The 21,469-nt window shown below is 38.7% G+C and overlaps 1 protein-coding gene across 5 annotated transcripts in view; it reads left to right on the top strand.

Moving 5' to 3' along the window:
- LRBA (LPS responsive beige-like anchor protein) overlaps positions 1-21,469 on the top strand; it is a 366,633-nt gene that overhangs the window by 312,753 nt on the left and 32,411 nt on the right. For 3 of the 5 annotated variants that reach the window (XM_040065848.2, XM_040065847.2, XM_040065853.2), the window contains 3 exons: positions 13,126-13,215; positions 16,321-16,513; positions 19,220-19,282. In XM_040065848.2, coding sequence (XP_039921782.1) covers positions 13,126-13,215; positions 16,321-16,513; positions 19,220-19,282 — 346 coding nt within the window. The remainder of the gene's footprint in view (positions 1-13,125; positions 13,216-16,320; positions 16,514-19,219; positions 19,283-21,469) is intronic. The other 2 variants (XM_040065850.2, XM_040065849.2) reach the window with 1 other exon arrangement.

The following is a 21,469-nucleotide window of genomic DNA, read 5'->3' as shown; positions in this document are numbered from 1 at the left end:
CATAAATACCCTTAACTGGGCTAAGAAGAGGGATACTGGGACACATGGCTTACAAGCAAAAATGTCATCATCTGGCTTTGGAAAAGTTGTTGACCCAAGAGTCATCTAGTAGATGTTCACTGTGACATATTTTCAGTTCACTGATAGTGTGTGCTCACTCTACATTGGCAAGGAATTATTCTTTTCTTTTAGGAGTATTTATTTGACTCTTGAAGTGTTTGGTTAAAGTGTGAGCTGAAATGTAAGTTGGGTATTGTGTGTACTTTGTTCTAAATTCTGTTATTAAATGAACCATAATTGAACTTTTATTTATGTGTTATGAAAATAATATTTATGAAAATGAATATAATAATTGAAGTAATACTACCAAAAGTAGCAGTCTCCACACACAATTTTTGTGTAGTTTTAATTTTTTGCTAACAGTTCTTTTATCACATTTATTGTGATCTGAGTTAATTGTGTTATAGCATGAAAAAAAATTTAGGACCAGGGAAGTTACAAATGTTTGGAAGTGTAGATCATCTCAGAGAGGCATTCACTTTGTTAGCAAATATTTTGAATTTGTCATGTTTTTATTAGACTTTGCTACAATGTTTCTTCTTTTTGAGTTGTTCTGTGCTGTCTGAACTGACTAAAGATGAAGACAGGAGCGGGAGAATTCCAGTGTTGTTGAGTTCACAATAGTGGAGCAGCTTAGCAGCAGCAGAATTTTAAAACACTACTGATGCTGTCAAAAATGCATGCTGATGAATGCAGGCAGCTGAATGATTGGTGTGTCTTGTAGCACTTTTGTTCTGAGTTGCTTGAAGGATTGGCCCAATGAAATATTATTATTTAGGATTTTTAAGCATGCCACTAAAACAGTGAAAGGTCTGCTATTTAGTTAGCTATCCCTTGCCATTTACATGTATTTTGTAAAGCATATTTCTAATTATGTAAATGCGTATATGTAATTTTAAATGGCACATACGATCAGCTCTGATGCAATGATGATGCTGCAGAAATTTAATGGCTCTCATCACCAATGGTGACTTACTCTGGGTTTACTTAGGTATAGAGATGAAAGTAATGAAAAATCTGTTTGTGTGTATTTCTATGTGCATAATCATTCTATAGCTATGTGGTAAATGAATTTATCATGCACCTTTGACAGCCTCACCTTCTTCCTGCTTGCTAATCTGTCTCCCTGAGGACCTGTGCTAACATTCTGTGCTGCCAAGCAGCTTCAATCAGCATTTATTTTTCTCCTTCAGTCAGCTTGCCAGAAAATATCTCCTCTTTTCTCCACCAAATTCCTGATTAGAGCCCAAATGAGTTTCTGATGTGGACAATTAACACCATTTTCTAGGCAGGCATGGCATCTCAGACTTTTGTCTTTTTATTAGACAAGTATTAAACTAATTAAATTAATTTCAAAAATGATAGGTCTGGCTTTTTCCTCTTGTTACAATTCAGGTTTGGGTCTTTAAATCTTGACAGTTGTAGCAGAAAACGTATTTTGATTTGCAAACCTAAACCAAAGAGAAGCTCTGGTATATTTCGAGAGCTGCAAGTTATTGTGGCTTTTAGGCATCAAATGAAAATAATAGCAAACGCTTAAACCGTGGCAATTTCCCCACATAGATAGTGCTGAACCTGGACCACATCAGCAGTGAGGGGTCTGTGATGCATGTGTTTCTGAGGTATCTCCACAGGTACATGCATGGGCATTGGTGACCTAACTCATCAGAGGCCACACACCAAACAATGGTGGAAGGCCCTGAGGAGTGGAGGGGTGTAGGTTAATGCAGAATTTCCTTAGGTCTCCTAAGTGGCTCCGACTGGCACCTTTATTTTTACAGGCAGCCAGGTTATATATATTACAAGAAGGAAGTACTCGTCTAGGAAGGAAAACTACTTGATTAAAACCATATTCCACCTTTAGTTGTTTTTGGGGTTGGTTTTTTTTTTTTTTGTTTTTTTTTTTTTTTTCCCCTAACTGAAAATGTAGAACTTTTACATCCTTTTATACTGCTGTGAACAATTTTTTCCTGCCATTCTTTCTGCCTATGGGAATAAAGGAAGTAAAGTATTTTGAAAAGATCTGCCTGCCATAATAGAAAATTTTAAACTAAAATGCTAACCATGGGCCACATGCTACCTTTTGGCAGATAAACCCTGGGGAGTGCAAAGCTTGCATAATTCAAAGGCAAATCTCAGGGGGAGGGGAGTAGATGAAGAGAGAAGGGTTTGAGTCGCAGCCAGTGGGGGAAGGGAGCTACAGCCAGGAGAAGCAAGGCAAATGATCCGGTATCCCTGCTGGCATATTGGTGCACTGCTCATCCTGCAGACACCATTCCTTCCTCCTCCTCCTTCTCTTCCCCTCCAGGCATTTTGGTAGCGCTGTCATTGACTCTGCTCCTTGGGTGTCTTGCTGAAGGAGGTGACAGCTGCAGAGGGAAGTTGCTGTTCAGTGGGCAAGCAGTAAGTACCCTTCTGGTGGAAAACACTGCATTTGCCAGCAGTGTCACTGCCTTCTGCTGACTTGCTCCTGAGCACCACGTTTTGATCTGTGGAACTCCCAATCACAAGATCTGCTGTGGAAAGGCTCTTTTTTTTTGCCTGGATGGAAGGGGCAAGGAGTCATTTACCACAGACAAATGTCATCCAGCTGTTCTGGAGAGAATTCACAGCGCCTTCTTATCACAAATTCTGCTCTCTTTTTGCCATAGCTGTCCAAGAATGGAGGGGAAAAAAAAGTGGAATTAGATCTAAGTCGTTCAGACAAGTAACTGATTAGGAGCTGAAGCACAATCCATACAAAATAATTTGTATCTAGGAGTGATTGGTCGGTATTTCATCAGTGTTCATCAGAAGAATTGAAATTCCTCTTATCTTTGGCTTAGTATAACAAAGGACAAGCATGAATGTGGGCTGCCCTCAGTTACTACTTAAAAGTCCATTTCTCCAGTGATATCCCTATGAAGTTAGTGTAAACACTGAATAAAACCAAAGAAATGAAACAAAGTTAGTATCAGGAAGATGAAATATTATTTGGAGAATGTATCCTTGATTTGTACAGGAAGTACAAATTGTATTTGTATATAGGATTTGTATTTCCCTACCCTTCAGGAAGCACCCTGAATTTTATACCATGCTTATCAAAAAGCCACATTTAAAAACAAAAACAACAAAAAAACCCCATCTAATATGATCTTTGAAGTCAGCAATTAAGGAAGACTAATAATTTTTAAATTCGCACTAATAGCTCTAAAGCCATAAGAATAAGTCCCTTTAAATTAATAACATCAAGTGATTTGCTTTTAGCCTTAGATGGTTCTGTTGTTTTGTACTTCTTCCTCTGAAGAGAAGGTGCCTTTTTGTTACATGAGGGTGGTCTGTTTAACATTAGGAAATGTTAATGACACAAAATTCCATTCTTTTGGCTCCTTTTTTTCTACTGATGATATTTCATTTCCATATGAACTGAGAAGTTTCAAAAATTATGAAGAATCAACTTTGACATAGAATTTGGCTTGGTATTTGAATGTGCCACTTCTGATTATATATATAAACAAGATAATTCTTTTTATTTTCAGTTTTAAGGCATGTAGGATAAATTATTTTATGGATAATAGCTTTTAAATGTTCAAATTAATGTATTTGTGTAAGTTTTATGAATCTTAGGCCTATCTCTTATGAGTCTTATTTTATTTATAAGTATTTACAGTTTGAAATACTTCTGTGCACAGAAGAAGTTACAAGAATGTTTAGTTTACATGACCCCTGTTTCATGACAGCAGTAGCAGATCTGATATCTTATCCCAGAGAAAGCATTTTTGGCCTCTCCTTTGGCTCTGGTCATGGTGGGAGTTAATAGCATATTTCAGCTCTAACTCAGCTGGAGAACCCTGACAACAGTGAATCTTTCATGGAGTATAAACACAATTTGTATTTATAACATAGTCAGCATTTACTAAATAGTTGAGAAAACGATCAGTCTGGATTTAGCAGGTTGGGCAGCAGTCTTTGTTGTGGCTGTGATGTAGGATAAAATGGTTATAAAATAACTCTCACAGAGCAGTAAATTTCCATGTGCTGTATTTGGTAAGTAACAAATTTGTGTAGGCAACATTCAAACTACCGTAGAAACCATCTTTGAATTGTCTCTGGCTGGAAGTGTGCTGCACAGATGGCATGTTTGGTGTTGTACAGCACAGGAACAGTGGGAAAAGCCAAATAAATGTTTAACATTGGTCTCATTTTAATTGTAAATCTGTTAAAATACCCTTCTATGGAGCTGGAATTAAGGCTGAATTTAAAGGAAGCACGGTGATTTAATGGCTAAGGAGATGTGGACTTGGCAGTGCATCCAAGCCCGTGCCTTGGTCTTCTCCTGGGGCGGTACCCACAGCAGGAGTGTGTAACAGAGGCAGGGCATCCTGTGAGGGCAGGTGCCACTGCTCAACAAAATCAGCTTGTCTGGGCATCAGGACTCTCCCACAAAAGCATGCAGTATTTCCTTCTGGTGGAAGGAGCATTAAATAACAGGAGCACCACTCCTGCCACCAGTTTGTATCAGTTCCCTGTTAGTTCTCGCATCTCTGCTCACACTGTGACCTACTTGTGGTGTTGGAGTAAACAAATAAAAGGAGCGTGTTGGAGTAAACGAGTAAAAGGAGCATAAGCAAGTGCTTTCTGTGATATTTGGGAAGTGTGGCACTCCTTTAAGCCTGGAGTTTGATGTGATGAATGGGGATTTATAGCCCTTTGTCTTAACTTACGTAGTTACTGCAATGCTTATGAGCAGACGTGAAAAATATTCAGCTGGGTTCTGATCCAGAAAAATATTTGATCCTGTTGTTTGCTTTTATTCTTCATTACAGGGTAGATTGTAATTTTACCTGCTGCTTCTGCTTCTCTATCCAGCAGGAAAAGGAGAGATATTTTAGAGTTAACTAAATTAGGACTGAGATGCTCCATGTATAAGGATTCAAAAGCGGGCTGGAAGTAGTAGTTTCTTGGAAGGAGGTTACTCATGTGAATTCGTTCTTCAGCTCTGAGTGCTTTTTTCCCTCAACCTTTGATTGAAATTCAAGGGATAGAAATTTTCAGCGCAGTCAGTTCCCTCGCCTCTTCTTGCTTGACCTGTCTTGAGGATCTATCAGAGCCAGAGAGGTATTGAGACCCCTCTGGACTCCTTACATTTTCATTTGTGCCTGGATGATCAGTCTTAGCTGACATATTTGTTGGCCAGCATTAAATAAGAAAGAGTAATAGAAAGGTAAATAAGGTAGGGATAAAAGTGATGTTCATAATACTTCAAAAATAACTCCTTTTGATATAAATTGTTTCTATTTTTAAACTACTTTTTCCTCTTCCATATGTGGAAAGGATGAGATATACTTGTGTATAATAGCTACAGTTATACACCAAGTCATTTAGCCTTGAAAGAAACATGGAAGTGAACAGGCTACAGGAATTTTTTGTGTCATCAACATGCTTTGATTATTTGCAGCCTCTTTATGCTGTCCAAATGGTATCTGTATTGACTTCCACAGTAACTGGGAAACGAAACATTTTTGTTCGGAATGTTTTCATTCTATGTGCTTATTGTAGTTCCCACTGTGGCCGTAGATATGTGTGGTGTTTACTTACCAAAATTTGTTATTTTAGTTATTAGTTGTGCTTGATAAATAGCTGCTGCTTGAGTGAGAAAGCTTGTGCTCATGCTCAGAGGTGTTTTCCTCAAGCAGTGTCTAAAAGTCAAGTTTCAGTTAAATGCTCATACAAAAAGTTCATTTGTTGCAGTAGAAAACTCTGAGATAGCATTGGACCCATAGTTTGGAAACAGCTTAACAGAAAGGAGTTGTTTATTTCTTTTTCACAATTGTTACAGATTCTGAAAGGTGATCACAGAAGATGGTTTAAAGACCACTACATTTTGGATTTTTACATCTGTGTATTAACCTCCTTCAGATTGAAATGTTTTATTTTAATGACGCTTTTTGATTTAATAAATAGAGATGACATCAATGTTTAGGATATTCTGTGGAATGTTAACAGACTGGAATTGATTGCTTTTTTCCAGAGGAAGAAGTTTTTTATAAGAAAATTTGGGATTGCTTAGCTATTTAGAGGAGCAAATGAATAATGCCAGAAATTGAAGTTTGAGGGTATTGTGCATGGGAGTGCCGCTACTTACTCTTTGATATTTATTGATTTTAAATGAAAGCAGCAAATTGCTCTCTTGAAATCTTCAGCTGCCACAGAAAAGTGAGATGGGAAGCAATTTTGGTTGTGGTGCACAAATAAAACAGAAACTATTGTATTTTAAAAAACTAATCCCAGAGCTGCTTAGGATTTTGCTTGTACTGAATCCAGTTTTATTTGCAGGTCCTTAAATTGGTCTTAACTCTCTTTTTAGACTCTTTTCCCTTTTTATTTTGTCAGTCTCTTTGAAGTACTACCAGACCTGTTTTTGTAGTTCTAGTGTTTTTTATCTGCTTCTTTCCAGTAGCCAAAGATTTAGGTGTTTTGAATGAGCACATCAGTGCTCCAGACAGAGATACTGTTTGAAATTATCCATGAACCCAGTGCCTCTGAACATTATTGAGTGACATTTGTTTCTGTTGGTTGTGTCTGCTCTGACTAACTGGTTTCTTTCAGATTGGCAGCTGGGATTACGCTGCAGTAGACGGACAGCTGCGTGAGCTGGAGATTGCAGCCAGGCCGGGCTGTGCCTCTGTTTAATATGCCTGGAATGTATATATTCAGATTGGAGCAACTTGCACGGCCCTGAGGGGCTTCTAGTTGTATTCTCACAAACTGTGATTACTTCCTGTTTTACTTTAATGAGTGCCATGTAATTGTCAGTCTGATTTGTCTGGACAAAAAGACTTCATTTTTTCTTTTTTCTCACAGAAAATTCCTTGATGTAGTCTAAGAGCTAGGTTAGTGATTTTGTAAAGATGTGATGGGAGGTATCCTATGCTGTTCTCCTTTCTCCACTTTTCTGATGTGAACAGAATAATGTATTACTCATATGTTGACTTTCAAACAGCTTGAGGAGAAAAAATGTAATCCTGCTTGGGGTAACCCCCTCCCCTCCATATACCTGTAGTAATTTGGATTTTATAAATAACAAGTGGTTAGACCAGTAACCAATCTCCAGACAATTCTGGTGTTTTCAGCAAGCAGAAAGAGGTGAAACAGGGCAGTGGTAAGAAGCAAAGAAAAATATTATGCAGCAGATATATTTCTTGCAAGGAAGGTACAAAGAGGAAAGGGAAAAAATACCCAATTTCTATTTGATGGCTTTAATTTCTCTGTGTATCTGGTTTGTTTGGTGTTTTTTGTGGTTGTTGTTATTGTTGTTTTTGTGTGTGTAATGAGGCCCACAGTTTTGTTACAGACCTTGTTAACACACAGGAGCGAAGTTGTGCACTTTTTGCTCCATCCCTAGCTGCTCGTGGGCTCTAGTAAGGCCCCCCTCTGTGGGCTGCTGACAGTATTTCTGCCCACGCTTTGGCTCTGGAGCCATAACCCCGAGGTCCTGGCCTTGGAGCTGTACCTGCATTAGCGGGCAGCAACAGGCACCTTCTGCATTCCGCTTGGTTAGCAGAGGGTACATCACAAACACTTGCAGTCAGGTTTAATGATACCTAGAGAACAATAGGTAACTCATGGTCTTGTAGCGTCTCTTGCTTAGCCTTTCTTCTGCTCCATTCTCTTCCCTGCTATTTGTTAGACTGTTTTCTTAAATCAGTGTGTTAAGTGAAAAGTGCAGTGAGAAAACAGAACATGGAAGTGTTTCAGTACAAAACGTTTGATTTGTGAAGTCAAAACAAGAGAAATAATTTTCTGGCTTGACATGAAGAGACTAGACTGCTCATTTTATTTTTAAAATAGCAAATAGGAGTGTGTGAATTTATGATACTAACATTTGAGTGCTGTATTTTTTTCCTTGGGTCAAGTGTAGTGCAATATCCCCAGGGCAGGTGTACAGTCAGCCAGCATATACATTGCCTGTGTCAGAAAAGCATTTTGCCCATTTTTCACAATCTTGATCTAATGGGGATTGTTAGGAAACAAGGGAGATGGTACTACAAAGAGCTTCGCTTTATAATCTTCTGCCTCTTTTCAGCAATTTTATCTATTGTTATGAATCGTGCTTGCTCTCTGGCTAGTGTTATCTGTGTTCCTGTAGTCCTAGAGGAATTTAAATAAGAATATTCCTGTAGGGGTGTAAGTAGCTCTCTCTGGTCAGAGGGGGTTTTCTGATCACTTGTTACCGGAGCTTGATTTTAATCACCGTCCCATGGGGAAAGGAGCTCCTTGGTTGGCTGCTGAGCCATTCAACTTCCCTGTCTGAGGGGAAACCTGTCATACAGTCTGTGTTCTCTGATGCTCTAAAGCAACATCTGGGTGGAAGGAAGGGGAAAGCAAGTAATCATAATTGCATATCACTCAAGCCAATAGAAATCACTGAGGAACATGTGTGTAAACCTTTTTGAATATTGAAAAGTGAGGTAGGAGCGGCAGAGAGCCAAAGTAATTACTTTTGCAAGGGCTGTTATTTTCTGGACATAAATACTGGGCAGAAAGATGGAGGATGAACCCAAAACGTTTTCTGTCCCTGACACGTGTGCTGAAAGAATATGTATTACAATGCACGTTGTTATTTCACCTGGGGTTTCAGATGTTTGGCAACTGAATTGTAGAGATTTGGGAAGTAACTGGGAATACTTTGGTGCATATCTGTAAAGGAGCTGAGAGCAGCCTCTTGGTACCAAATGGGGAGGTTGTAGCTTGTTGTGCCCTCACACCAAGGTGTGCTGTGCCCCTGGACTCCTTAGACAGTTTGGTGTTTTGTGTCTGAGGCGGCATGATGAAAGCAACTCTGAGCTAGTCCCTTTAAAAGTCTTTAAATCTGGAGTTAAATGGTGTATGTCTTGCCTTTTAACTGTTATGGGCCTTCATTTGAGGATTTGAGTTCAAAACTGGAGACCATTTCATTCTTTCTCTGTGGCACTCACTGCAGTTCCCCCTCCACCCGCCCTCCCTCATATTTAATTTTATAGTTCTTTCAGACATAAACATGAAAAAAAAGCAATTTTGACTTAGTTTCTGAGTGTTGCTGCAAAGAAAAGTAACAAACATCTGTTTTTACCTTAACTGCATCCATATGTTCAACCTCCCCATCACCCTCCTTCCCAAAAAATTTACAGCCGTATTTGGTGGGTATTGCATACTGTTGAATTAACTTTCTTCACAGTTAGATGAGAGGGTAAGTTCAGAGACTGAAAATAGCCATACTAAACAGTGGCCAGGAACTACATTATAGCTAAGCCAGATTTTCATGTTTCTTACTTTCCTTCTTTTAATTTGTTTTCCTATTCCCCTTTTCCTCTTCCCACACCCCAAGAGAAGAGGAGATGACCTAGGAGGCTTTTTAGGAATGGGTAGAGTGAGACAAAGGTGAACTAATGAAATTTGCCAATGGCTTTCATGTTAAATTAATTAATATTCAAAATATAATGTAAAATAAGTGTGTGTTTGAGATGCATGCTGTGTGAATTATTGTAAAGGGTTGCTTACCTTGTTTCATTTTATTATTTCTTGTTGTAGCATCTGGAATGATTCTGGCCTTACCGAAATTTTGGGTTTGTAGACGATTAACAGGAAAAAGGCAGTTTTATTGAGGTATTTGAGAAACAGTGAAATAAAGTGTGGAATGATACTATGTTTTATTTTGTGGCACACATCTTGCTTTCAGCAATAAGAGTTTGTCAAGCTAAAAATATCTTTCAAACAAAAGTTATGCCTTACCAGTTACATGGTGTCCTTAATAGATGTGAAAGTGGTTGTGCAAATTTTCCCAAACAGTTCTACATACAGTCATCTAAGTGGCTGTGTGCTCCAGAGGAATCCAGCAGTGTGAAAACACATGCCCTACCTCTACTGCTGGAGGAGCTGTCTGTCTCTTAGTAGTACTGTCTGATGCTGGTAGTACTTCTTTTCAAGGAAGCTCGGTTAGAGGCTGGGCTGTAATTCATTAGAAAGGAAGTGGATGATGACTTTCTCACTGATGGACATTTTATTGTATTTTCTCAGGTGAGTGGTAGGTTCTTTTCTTCAAAGGAGATATTAATTATATCTGAGAAAAAGATTCCCTCCTACCTGATTTTCTTTGTCGAGTTGAACAAAAGTCTGAGTGGCATCTGGTGGCTCCTTCTGTTGTTACATAAATTGAGAGAGTGGGGATTGATTCCAGCTCCACCATCACATTTCTGCTGACAGAGGGAGGTCATCTTGCATCCTTCTGTATGTGATCCTTCTGACTGAGACATCAGAATGTGGAGCTGACATCTGGATTGATTTTGAATACAATCTGGGAAAAGGAAGGAACCATTTGGGGTTGCTAGTACACTCTCTTGGTCATTATTACAAAATGTGGAAGCTAAAAAAAGGAACCTTTTTTTTTTTTTCCCCTTGGTAGCCAGAAGGAATGCAGAAGATTTTTTTCTGAAGTCTAGCCACTATGTCTAGACATATTTGTCCAAGTGTTGTTGCCTTTACTCCACAGTTCTTCAAATTTCTTTTGGATTTCTGAAGATGCCAGTAAAGACAACGTACACAGAACAGTATCTGTGCCTTTATGTTCTATGTACAGATTTGATGGTTTATAAAACCTCATTACCTGTGGTATAACGTGATCCAAATATGGATTTTTCCCTGTTCTGTTGTCTAAAAGGGAAAGATTGTGCCTGGGGCCATAGCAGTCCTGGAACTGTAGGCTCTCATAGGTTTTGGAACAACCAGCTAGAACCTAATGAGTCTAAAGAATTTGTTTGTGCTGGAATTGTATATCACAAACTCAAGCTAGATCATAAACAGTGATGTGGAAACTGTCTGTTAAGACTGAAGATGGAGAATTTGTGATCCTCTGAGGCAGGGTTTAGCGAAATTGTTGTCCCATTGGTCAGCAGCTTCACGACATCTGACAGACACTGTGTGAAAACAGATAGTGCCTCTTGGCTGATGGGTTGAGTATTTTATACTTGTTCTACATCAGTTTGGGCTCTTGTAATTGTGAAGGTTTTTGAAATACTGTGCATCAATACGTGACATCTTGTGTTTCATTTTCCCTCACTATTGGGAGTATTTAAGAGTGTATAGTTTCCAGAGGTAGCATTGGGAATTAGAAGACATACCAGATTTCAATGTTGAGATAAAAATTCTGGCTCTATTTAAATGCTGAACATGAGCATTTTGTACTGAAAGTTTCTGCATTGATCATAAGTCGATATACAAGGAAATTAATAAATCTAAAGCTCATTATTTCCTTGCTTTATCTATTCTCAGTTCTAAAGGATATGCATGGGAGTTGTGTTTCAAGAATGTTTTATCCTATATTCTTCTGGTTCTACCCTCAATGCAGAGCAGAATTCCCATTTGCTAGTAAAAATATGCCACTTAATCCACAATAAATTTAGGCACATCTTCTTAAAATCTGGATGTTTTGAAACAAAGAGGAGTTTTTGGAGAGGGTAGGGCTGCTGACCAGTTCCTTTGTTAATGCCTCATGTCTTAAGAGACCTCAAAGCTTTTGTGATTCCCTTGATATCTTGAGTCACAAATCCCCAGATTTGAATTTTAATGTAGCATGTCTCACCAGCAGGAAGGAGACTCATGTAGTCTTAATGAACTTCAGTGTTTCATAAGTCTGATACTGCTGTTCCTCAAAAAGTGCTCGCTGCATCGCTGTGTGTATGTCTGATTTCAGCCAGCTTTTTGATAACTTACTTATTCACCAGTTCTTTGAAGATTATGGTGGTTCCCAGAGTGGGCAGGAGTGTTAGAATCTGTTCACAGACTAATTTCAACTCCTGCTCTGGTGAGTTCAGATGTTTCAAAAACCCTGCCAAATACAATAAGGTCAAGTGTTTTGGAAGGCGTGTTTACTATCAAGAGGATGATTATTTTAAGGTCTCAGGTGCATTCTACTTTTGGCTCTGTTATTTCTGTAACCGGAGAACGTCCTAGTAATGGTCTTTATAATTATGTAAAAATATTTGTTTGTAGGAATAAGGTCAGCATAAGTGTTTTTCCGTTGTCTCAAAAATTTTAACGAGTGGCTAAAATAGAACAGGAAATGTAAGTGTAAGGAGCATTGAGGAAGGCTGAACCATGAAAAAGAAGCATTAGGGAAAAATACCTGAGGCATCTCCCCATGTGCAGCCTGCTAGCCCACAGCAAAGGCAAGGTGACTAGTTTAGCTCACAATGAAAGAAAAATAAACTAATCTGAATGATTTGAGATTTTCTGTAGTATTGGCCTGTTTTGGTGAATGGTGCAGGTGGCCAACCTGACAAGAAGTAACTTGTTGAATTTTGGCTGCTTGATGTTATCTTTAAATCAGTGGGACAAGAGGTGGCAGCATGGAAAATTAGCTGGACAGGCTTAGGGCAAGAAGTGTAAGTTCACAGGTTTCAGCATAATTATTTTTAAGAAATCACTAATCATAATATTTTCATGTATTTCCTATGAATAAAGTACTAAAGCACCTTGCTGAAGGTACAGAGAAACTTTTAAAACGCCCTTGTATTATGCCTTCATGTTCTCCTGTAGTTTTGCTGTTGGTAGTTTAATGCATACTAACATTCTTTGCTTTCCTTGAATAAACCTGGAAGTAAGAATAAAAGCTTGGTATTGCTTTCCTTGTAGTTACTGCTGTGAAATGAAGCAATGGAGTTTAATGTACAACACTTAAAAGCTACAGAAACTTTTTAAAAGTTAACTTTTGTTTTTGAGTTATGATACAAACAGGATAAGCCAGTGTTAGAAAGGAAAAATGGAGCCAATAAAGAGGGTTTCTGATTGTAATAGCTTGTTTCTGTTTAATATCATTGAGCAGGATGAGGTTTTGCAGAGTTTCTCATGGAAATAGCATCCACAGTACTAAAATGATTACCTCATTCTTAGTACCAGTGCCAAGCACTTAGCCCCACAGTGAACACACGGGGTTGATTTTCAACATGAAACAAGCCAGAAGTGTGGAATGACATTTTCAGGTGACAGTTATGGTTCTATTGCCTGTAATTAGCACCTCTTAACATGCAAACCTGCCTGTGCCTTTTCCAGGCTGTGGAAGCTCAAATACGGAGTTTTGGACAGACCCCTTCCCAACTGCTCATAGAACCACATCCTCCGAGAAGTTCTGCCATGCAGGTGGTAAGTGCCATGTTAACTCTTTGTGACCTGCCATTGTGCTCACTTCCTTTGCCACCTTACCTTTGCGGACCTGGACACTTTCACTTTGCTTTTATGTGGTTGTGGAATTATGTTATTAAAAGCAGCAGATGAGTTACGGTTTGGTAGGAGTTGCATGCAGTGCTCAACTATTTTTTTTATTTATTGCTGAAAGGATTGCATTGATTTCTAGCGTAGGCTTTTTTTGTCAGTGTAATCTAAGAACACTTCATCAGTTGATTTTGTTAATACCATACCTGTACAGGTGAGAGCCAGTCATCATGGAGACAATTTAGTTAATCTTTGGCAGATTCCCCAAGATGCATGGATTTAGGAGGTGGAACTTCCTTGTCTTTTCCCCCAGGCATAGGTTTTCCCCTAAAACCAGGATTACTAGGAATTCATGAGCTGAAACTTACATAGCAAAGAATGTGACTAAATGTGTTTTGCAGTAAAGCTAGGGTGATAAAATCCAGGCAGTGAGCATTAACATGCTTTCCCTTTTACCTCTACTTGTGTCTAATATAATTTTATTATACAAACTACTATTTTTTTAGTGATTACTTTTCATATCGTGTTGTGTGCGGTCCTTGGGCTCAAAATATCATTTGTGTTGTCATAGGTTCAGAACTAAGGATGTCAAGTGATATTCTGACAAGTGGAGCAAATGGTCTGCTAATTCCCAAGGTTTTTAAAAGGTTATGTTCCCTTATTGTTAGGACGGACATTTTACACTGCAGTCTTATAGGATATGCCAGAAGAAAATAAGTCCTACTCAAGCAGACTAAAGTTATTAAATTTAAAACATATCTGAAGTGCAGAAGGTTTTAAAAGATTACAGAGAAATGTGAAATGTTTCCAAAGTAGCTTACAAACCTTGTGATGCAGGAGTCTCAGGAGTGTAAACATCCTGGATAAACTGATCTACTGGCCTTTCTCAAATGCGTTGCGTGGTGTACCTGAGAGCTGCTCAGCTGCCTGTGCCCCGTGCCCAGGTCCCAGGCCAGCAGCCCCTGTGTGGACTTGTGTGTGTGTTTCAGAAGAGCCCTGCCCTGCTAGCAGGGATGTTGGGGAGCCCAGGTACTCCCCTCATGCAGCCACTTGCCATATGTGTGTCCGTCTCTCATGGTGCCGTGCACTTGAGAGCTTGCTCTAATTTAAAGGGATTTGTTTCAGGAAGAGGAGCAACTCGAGAAGTCGATTATTGACGTGTTAGTCAGAGCCATTGTTATATAAATAAATTTGATACCAGGAAGCAGTTTGTGTGGTTTTATCATAATATTTTTCATGATGCTGAATTAGTGAAGATTTAGTATGTAATAGAAGAAGTTAAAATCTAAGAAGTTAGCTGTTTCTAACTCCTGTGGTTTTTCTGGGCTGGGATACACCCAGAAAAAAAACAACTCCTTGGTTCTTCACTTGCTGGTTTTGTGGGTATTAATACATGTTTTCATAATAGCACTATATTAAGTGGTTTTAAAAGTATTGCTGGAGCTGAAATACAGTGAGGATATTTTTCCTGTCATAATTTTGAGTTATTTCTGGTTGTATGATTTACTGAGTTTTGTTTTCGTGTGCACGAATACAGCTGAATTGGAAGTTACCACGTGCTGTGTTAAGTGCACAAGCCATAATATACACCAGGTGTAGTAATTAGCAGTCACACGAAAGCTGCCTATTTGTCTGGTTTTGCTGCTGTTGCTGTATCCCCTTGTGTCTTCAACCATCAGATAGCTGGATTTAATTGAGGCCACATCAGATGAGGCATTACTGACACCTTTAATTGAATGAGCATCCAGGGAGGATTAACTCATAATATTGATTGGCTTTTAGCCACTTGCTCAGAAGGGTGTCTGGGTAGCTTATTAGTTGCTTTTATTTACACCTTTATGCAAGGACTGTAAATAGGAATTCATAGAGCAATATGTTTTTCTAAGTACTCTTAATAACTTTTTAAAAAGGAGTGATAATAAAAATGCAAATGTATTTAATTTTTTTATTAGTTCTGTATAAATATACATTAAATGTGTGCACTTATATACACATATATGTAATAAAATATTGCAGGTGGAGAATAGCCAAGGACACTTCATTAGTATTCTAATTTGGTTATTAGAAAATTACAAATACTTGAGCAATGTGGCTACTGGTGGCCAAGATGATTGCACCTCTGCCTTTCAGTGGGGTTCTCTTTCTTTCAGATGCACCACACAGTTGTAAACCCATTAGGTGAGGCTTTTTCTCCTCATATTTGATATCCAGATCTAAGGTCCTCAATATTTTGTTTTGATGTTTGCAATATCCTTCGGAAACTTAGTTAAAAAGTTAATAAACTTTTCAACTTACTAAACTAAAAAAACCTAAAACCTAAAAAAAAATATGTGGATAATGAGAGTCTGGATTCATTCCCTCGCTTTAGCATTTCTGGAAACAACGCAGGATAGTGTCTGTAATCACATTCACTTTGTATTCTTTACAACTGCATTTAATTATGTTTGTCCTTTGAAACACATTTGCAGTGAAGTCTTCTACTTTGCATTCATAAATCTTACTTTTGTACACGAGAAATATATACAGAACATATATCTAGTGTATGTGTGTATCTGTTTATTTTAATGTGCTTTCATGTTCTCATCTGGCTTGTAAAGAATTACAGTCTGCCAATTTAATGCAACTTGAGACAGTCTCTGGGAGCAGGAATTTCTTTTGCTCACTTTTTTTTGTGCTTCCCTCCTGATTTGGCATTGCTTTCCTTGACATACTGTCTCTGCAGATATGAAGAATTCCTTTGGCAGAGATAGGCGATTGAAAACTTTTAGTTTTATCTGCTGTGATCTGTAGTAAAGTCTGTATGCAGACACCCTGTGTTCAACAAAGCCCTCAGATTAATAGGGCGCATGCAGGGTTTTCTGCCAAAAAAAGGTTATTTCCACAAGCCTGTCCAGTATTATTGCATTTTCTTTTCTACTGCAGCTTCTATCGGATCTCGTGGGTTTTAATTCAATCTTCCTTCTCTTGTCCTGTCTCTTCTCCTCCCCGTGTTCTCTTTTCCCGTGTATTTGGGTTCTTGTCGTGTGCACTCAACAGTATCTCCTCCTGCAGAGCCCCTTGATGTTCACAGAGCAAGCCCAGCAGGACGTTATCATGGTCCTGAAGTTCCCGTCCAACTCCCCGGTCGCTCACGTGGCCGCCAACACCCAGCCTGGCCTGGCCACTCCCGCTGTGATCACGGTCACTGCAAACAGGCTCTTTGCTGTGAACAAGTGGCACAGCCTCCCTGGTAAGTACACTAAAGCAAGAAGCCTAGGAAACCTCTGCCATCCAGCAGCACTTCTCTTGTCTTGTCACGATTTGCAGGGACTGTTGTGAGTTTAAAGCGTAAAAAGCAAGTCCAGTTCATTGACACGGCATGTGGGCTTAGTTTCTCCTTGGAAAGGTAATCTGAGCTATTGCCGCAAGATGTGTAGCACACCAAAGGTTTGTAAAAACGATGCATTGCTTGCCAGGCCATCAGGCACCATGCAGGGAGACAAAAACAGTCTATCACTACTTGGTCACGATAAAGGCTCACTCTACCTCTTAAATTTGTTGTTCTGTCTGTTGGGAGCCTGAACTGTATCATGTCAAAGGCAGTTTTAAAGCATGTAGAACTTGCCTGAAATCTTCTCTGCCAGTTTTTTCTTGATTATATACTCTATATTCTGCTGTTAAAGCCACCCCATGAGAATTAGAAAATAAAATGTATGGGAAGTCTTATCTTAAACATCCCAAAGTTACTTGTGTAGGTGCTTATGTACTGTTAGTTTGAAAGGAAAACAAAAGAGCCATTTGCACAGCAACTAATAGAATTAATTTTCCTTTAAAAGTGTGCTGTACTCGAAAATGTAATTCCACTTTTAATTCTCCAGTCTTAAAGACATCCATTCTCCTTTCCTTGACTATGGCAGTCTTAGACCCAAGCCGTCAAAGGAAGTTTATTTCGGTGCAGTGCAGTATATTTGGTCAAAGGCTTTTTAAGAAAGGGGAGGAAAAAAAGATCTTGTTCTCAAATAACTTAAATAGAAGATACACCAGAGAAACACTTACATGGTTGAAATTCCTAGTAAGAAATCTTGACCCATGGTCCATGATTACTTTTTGAAAAAAGCCAGATGACTCCCACACTTTTTCCTAATTCTTACAAATTACCTCTCAAACAGAAACATCTATGTACTCTTTCACCCGCCCAAGAAATGCTTCAAGAGAAAGGTGGGAAGGAAGGGGGAAAGGGAGACTTGTCTAAGATAACAAGTTGGGAGCAAGAACTATTTAAGGGGCTCCTGAGATTTCTTTGAAAGGAGGATGACAATACCTTGGATGTGTGACCATGATAGTAGTCAAGGCATATAATAGCCAAGGCTTTTAAAAACTGGCCGTTGTGAACATTCAACAGTCATGGGAAGAAGAAAATATTCAAAAGTGGTAGGAGTTGATTTTAATTTCAACACAATTCTTCTGGTTGATGATCCGTGAGCAAGCAACCAGTTTGGCGAGTGTAGTAGTCAACTGGTTTGAGTTGAACAGAGATTTCAGATTTTTCAGGCTTTTCCCCCACCTCTTAAAGAGAGAACAGTAAGCTGTGCTTTTGAGTCACTATTTTTTCATTTAGAGGCATTTTACACTTGTCCTGCCATTACAAAGAATTCAGGAAAACCCACAAAAGCCAACCATAAAAACCCAACAAAAAATCACCTCGCCTCACTCCTGTGAGAGCACACATCAGTTTTGCAGGCTGTTAATAGAGTTCTGTGGTTAAGATATCTGCATGTGGACTCCTGAGACTTTGCTGTTGTTGACTTCCAATTTTATACCAAAATGGGATCTCCTAGGATGAGAGGGCAGGTATCATTACTGCTCCATGTCCCCTGCTGGGGGCTTAGCATTGTCTTTGTTAATGAGGCATCATGATAAAAAAGTTAAGTTGCCAAGTGACCAGTTGTCACTAATGTGTAATTAAAAAGCCCATTCCTGCCTTTGAATATGAATTTGGTGGATTTGCTGACATCTAATGGCACTGGTAGCCAGCAGGATGCTCTTTTTCATCACATGGATTTCGTGTTTTGTTCTATGTTGGTGTTTCATTGCAGTAGAACTTTGAATTTACTTATGAATCAGGTACTTAAGAAATCCTTGTATTGACACTAATTTTTATATTATTAAGCTGTGGATGGTAGGTAGAAAAAACATATGTTTAAGTATTTAGCCATTATTTCTTGTTTATCTTCCAAAAAGGTATTGTGGGCTGTTGAGGGGGGGATGTTGGGGGAGCATTTTGTTTGTTTCTTTGTAGTGAAGCTGTGGGGAAAAAAAAGACTTCCTTTTTACCCCTGCAGGAGAATTCAGTACATAAACATTTTGCTGGTGTGCCAGGTGCCCAGATGAAATGTGGGTTGGCAGAATTAATATATTAACTTCTATGCAAACTTGCAAATAAATGGGTTTTGTTGATGGATGAATCCTTAAATATTGGCTGACTACAAGATGACTGTGAAATTTCCCTCTCTGCATCATAAACTGACTTTTTAAAAAAATGTCCTTTGTGCTTCAGTTGTTCAAAACAGTGCTTTAAAAAGTAAAGAGGAAAATAGTATTTGCTACAGTCAGCAGATGGTTGTCACATTTTGTTTTCAGTCCTCTTTACCACTTAATTTTGTTTTGTTGCTACAGGAGAGGTTGCCAGTAAAGCATCTGCTAGAGCTTATGGCTCAGGACCAGGGCTGCTGCTGATGGCATACATTCAGAATAGCCCAAATCTAAAATAAATGTTTAATAAGCAGCCTGCAAAAGCACCTGGATTATTTTTGGTTTTCAGTCAATTGATGCAGAAGAATCTTGAATAGTTAAAAAAAAGGGCGTAGCTTTGATTTATAAAATATATGCGACTTCATGTATTAAAAAAAAAAAAAATTATATGCAAAGTTTAAAAATCTTCTTTCCTGAATTCCAGCTCATCAAGGTGCTGTACAAGACCAGCCTTACCAGCTGCCAGTGGAAATCGATCCTCTCATAGGTCTGTCACTTCCTTCTCTCTTTGCGATTCATTAAGCTCTGTATGGTGGCCCTGAAGTGTAGATTACGGTTGTTTTTCACTTGCTGGTTGCTGGGAATGGAATTTTCCTGATAAACCATTTGCATGCAAATTGGAATGCAATGAGCTGTGGCTATGCTGGTATTTCATCAACTCCCCCTCGTTGGTTTGCCTAATTTGAACAGGCCTAGGACGCGTGTCAGTGAAAATTAATATGGATGCTGTAATAATGTGTGATTGAGAATGTGCATGAAGTACTGTCAGGATAATATTGGATCTTTTCATCACTCAGACTTGTTGATGAGCAGGAGCGAGGCACGTTATGATGAATCGGTGCGCTGGTAATGTGATGGAGCTCCTTTGCCGAGGAAATTTTCATAATAACAGTGGGGTTCTTAACTGCACCGTGTTGTGAAAAATAAAACCGTGGTGCCAGGGTTTCATCATTAAAGGAGATCAATCCTTTCTTCATGGACCTGCTGTTCAGGCTGAGGGGATTAATGTGTAATTGCAAAGTGGTTTCAAAGTTGAAATATATTGCCCACTCCGGTTTAGTGTTGAGATATTAGTATTCATTTTTCAAGGGTATTGCATCTTTTGATCAGCTTTGCCGGTTAAATTTGTGTGTGTTTGTCTTTTATTAAAAAGGGGTGGACGAATTTCTCTCCTTTATTTAATGGCTCAGTGTAATAGATGCAATTCATGGCTTTTTGTTATAGAGGTTTTATCAGTTTATATAGAGCTGATTTTTCTATTAGCAGGGTTAGAGTTTGGTCAGTTCTTTCATTACAGGCCCAACTTTCAGGAGTGGATATTTGGAGTCTGTAGCACGGCAAATGGAACCTTAAACATGATGAGAAAAGAAAAACTGAAGTACCTAACACCAAAACACAAACTAGCTGTTAGGAGGGGAGCAAAGAAGACAGGAATCTGTGCCCTCCCAATTTTGTTAGACTTTGAGCTTGGTTTAAAAACCAGCTGTTTCAGGGTGGTTTAACTGGAAAAGAAGTGGTGTGGCTAATTATAGAAGCTTGGAAAAATCAGAGCGAAGATGAACTTGCATGGTTAGGTTAGAATGACAGATCTGTCTGCCAGTGAGAATTAATTTCAAAACTACTGTGCACATCCCAGTAGGAAGTGTGATATTTTTATCCACGGATACAGACTCTTCCTGTGTAGCCATTTTGCTGGGTAAAGCTCTAGGATAATTAAACCAGGAATGCTGGAGGCTTGTGAAACCACTTTATAAAGCTGATAAAATTAAAGTGTTTTTCCAAAGTTTCTGAAAATCAATTCTCATCTGAATAATGCAATAGTTATGAGGCAGACCCATGCTGTAACTCTCCTTTCCTTTCTGAAACAGATTTTATCTAAAAAATGTTTGGAGCAGGAAATGTATGTTCTGCTTTAAAACCTTCTACCAAGTAGATCTTAGAAGTGTAAATAAATATTACAGCAAAAAATCTCAAATCACATTGGTACAAAGACCTTTAACGTTATTGATTACATTCTGAAAAATGGTTTAATATTCTCTTCTTACAATAGATCTCAAATCAGCATTGTGATTACACTGGACATAGTTAAAAAGGTTTAAGGTTTCTTTGTCATTGCTAAGTAGCATCATTGGGTGCGAGCAAGTAATTTTGTAGGTAGTATTAGAGGATTTTAATTGTGGCTAGACACATTTACCTAGAAACGGCACCTAAGAGGACCACAAAATTACACTTTTATGGTTATAGCAGGAATCTTGTTGCTGTCTTAGTCATAAGGAGGGATTCCTGCCCCTCCTCATTTTCCCGGTGCACAAGAAGACATAAAACAGCAGTGTCTGCTATGACACAGATCCTAGACCTCTTTTTGAGGTGGAGTTTTTTGAAGGCCTTATCCTTGCTGAATTAGTTAATCTGCATGTCTTTTGAGGTTCCTTTGCTGCCATTTTGTCATACAGAGCAGTTCACTGTGCATTTATAACGTGGTGTTGTTACTCTTCAAGTGGCCCCAAGATCAGTGAAGGCCACATTTGTGTTACCTGCAGAGAGCAAGTGGCAACACCTTGCTAAATTATTTGCTACCCGTATGGACAAGACAGTACCAACATTTTAAATATAGCAAAAGCATAAATAAATGAAGGATTTGATACAGAGTAAGTGGAATAAGCCCAAGGCTTGG

Source organism: Hirundo rustica, chromosome 5 (assembly GCF_015227805.2).
Source record: "Hirundo rustica isolate bHirRus1 chromosome 5, bHirRus1.pri.v3, whole genome shotgun sequence".
In the NCBI taxonomy this organism is placed as follows: Eukaryota; Metazoa; Chordata; class Aves; order Passeriformes; family Hirundinidae; genus Hirundo; species Hirundo rustica.
The sequence above is the reverse complement of the archived record's forward strand: the minus strand, read 5'-3'. Positions and strand labels throughout refer to the sequence as shown.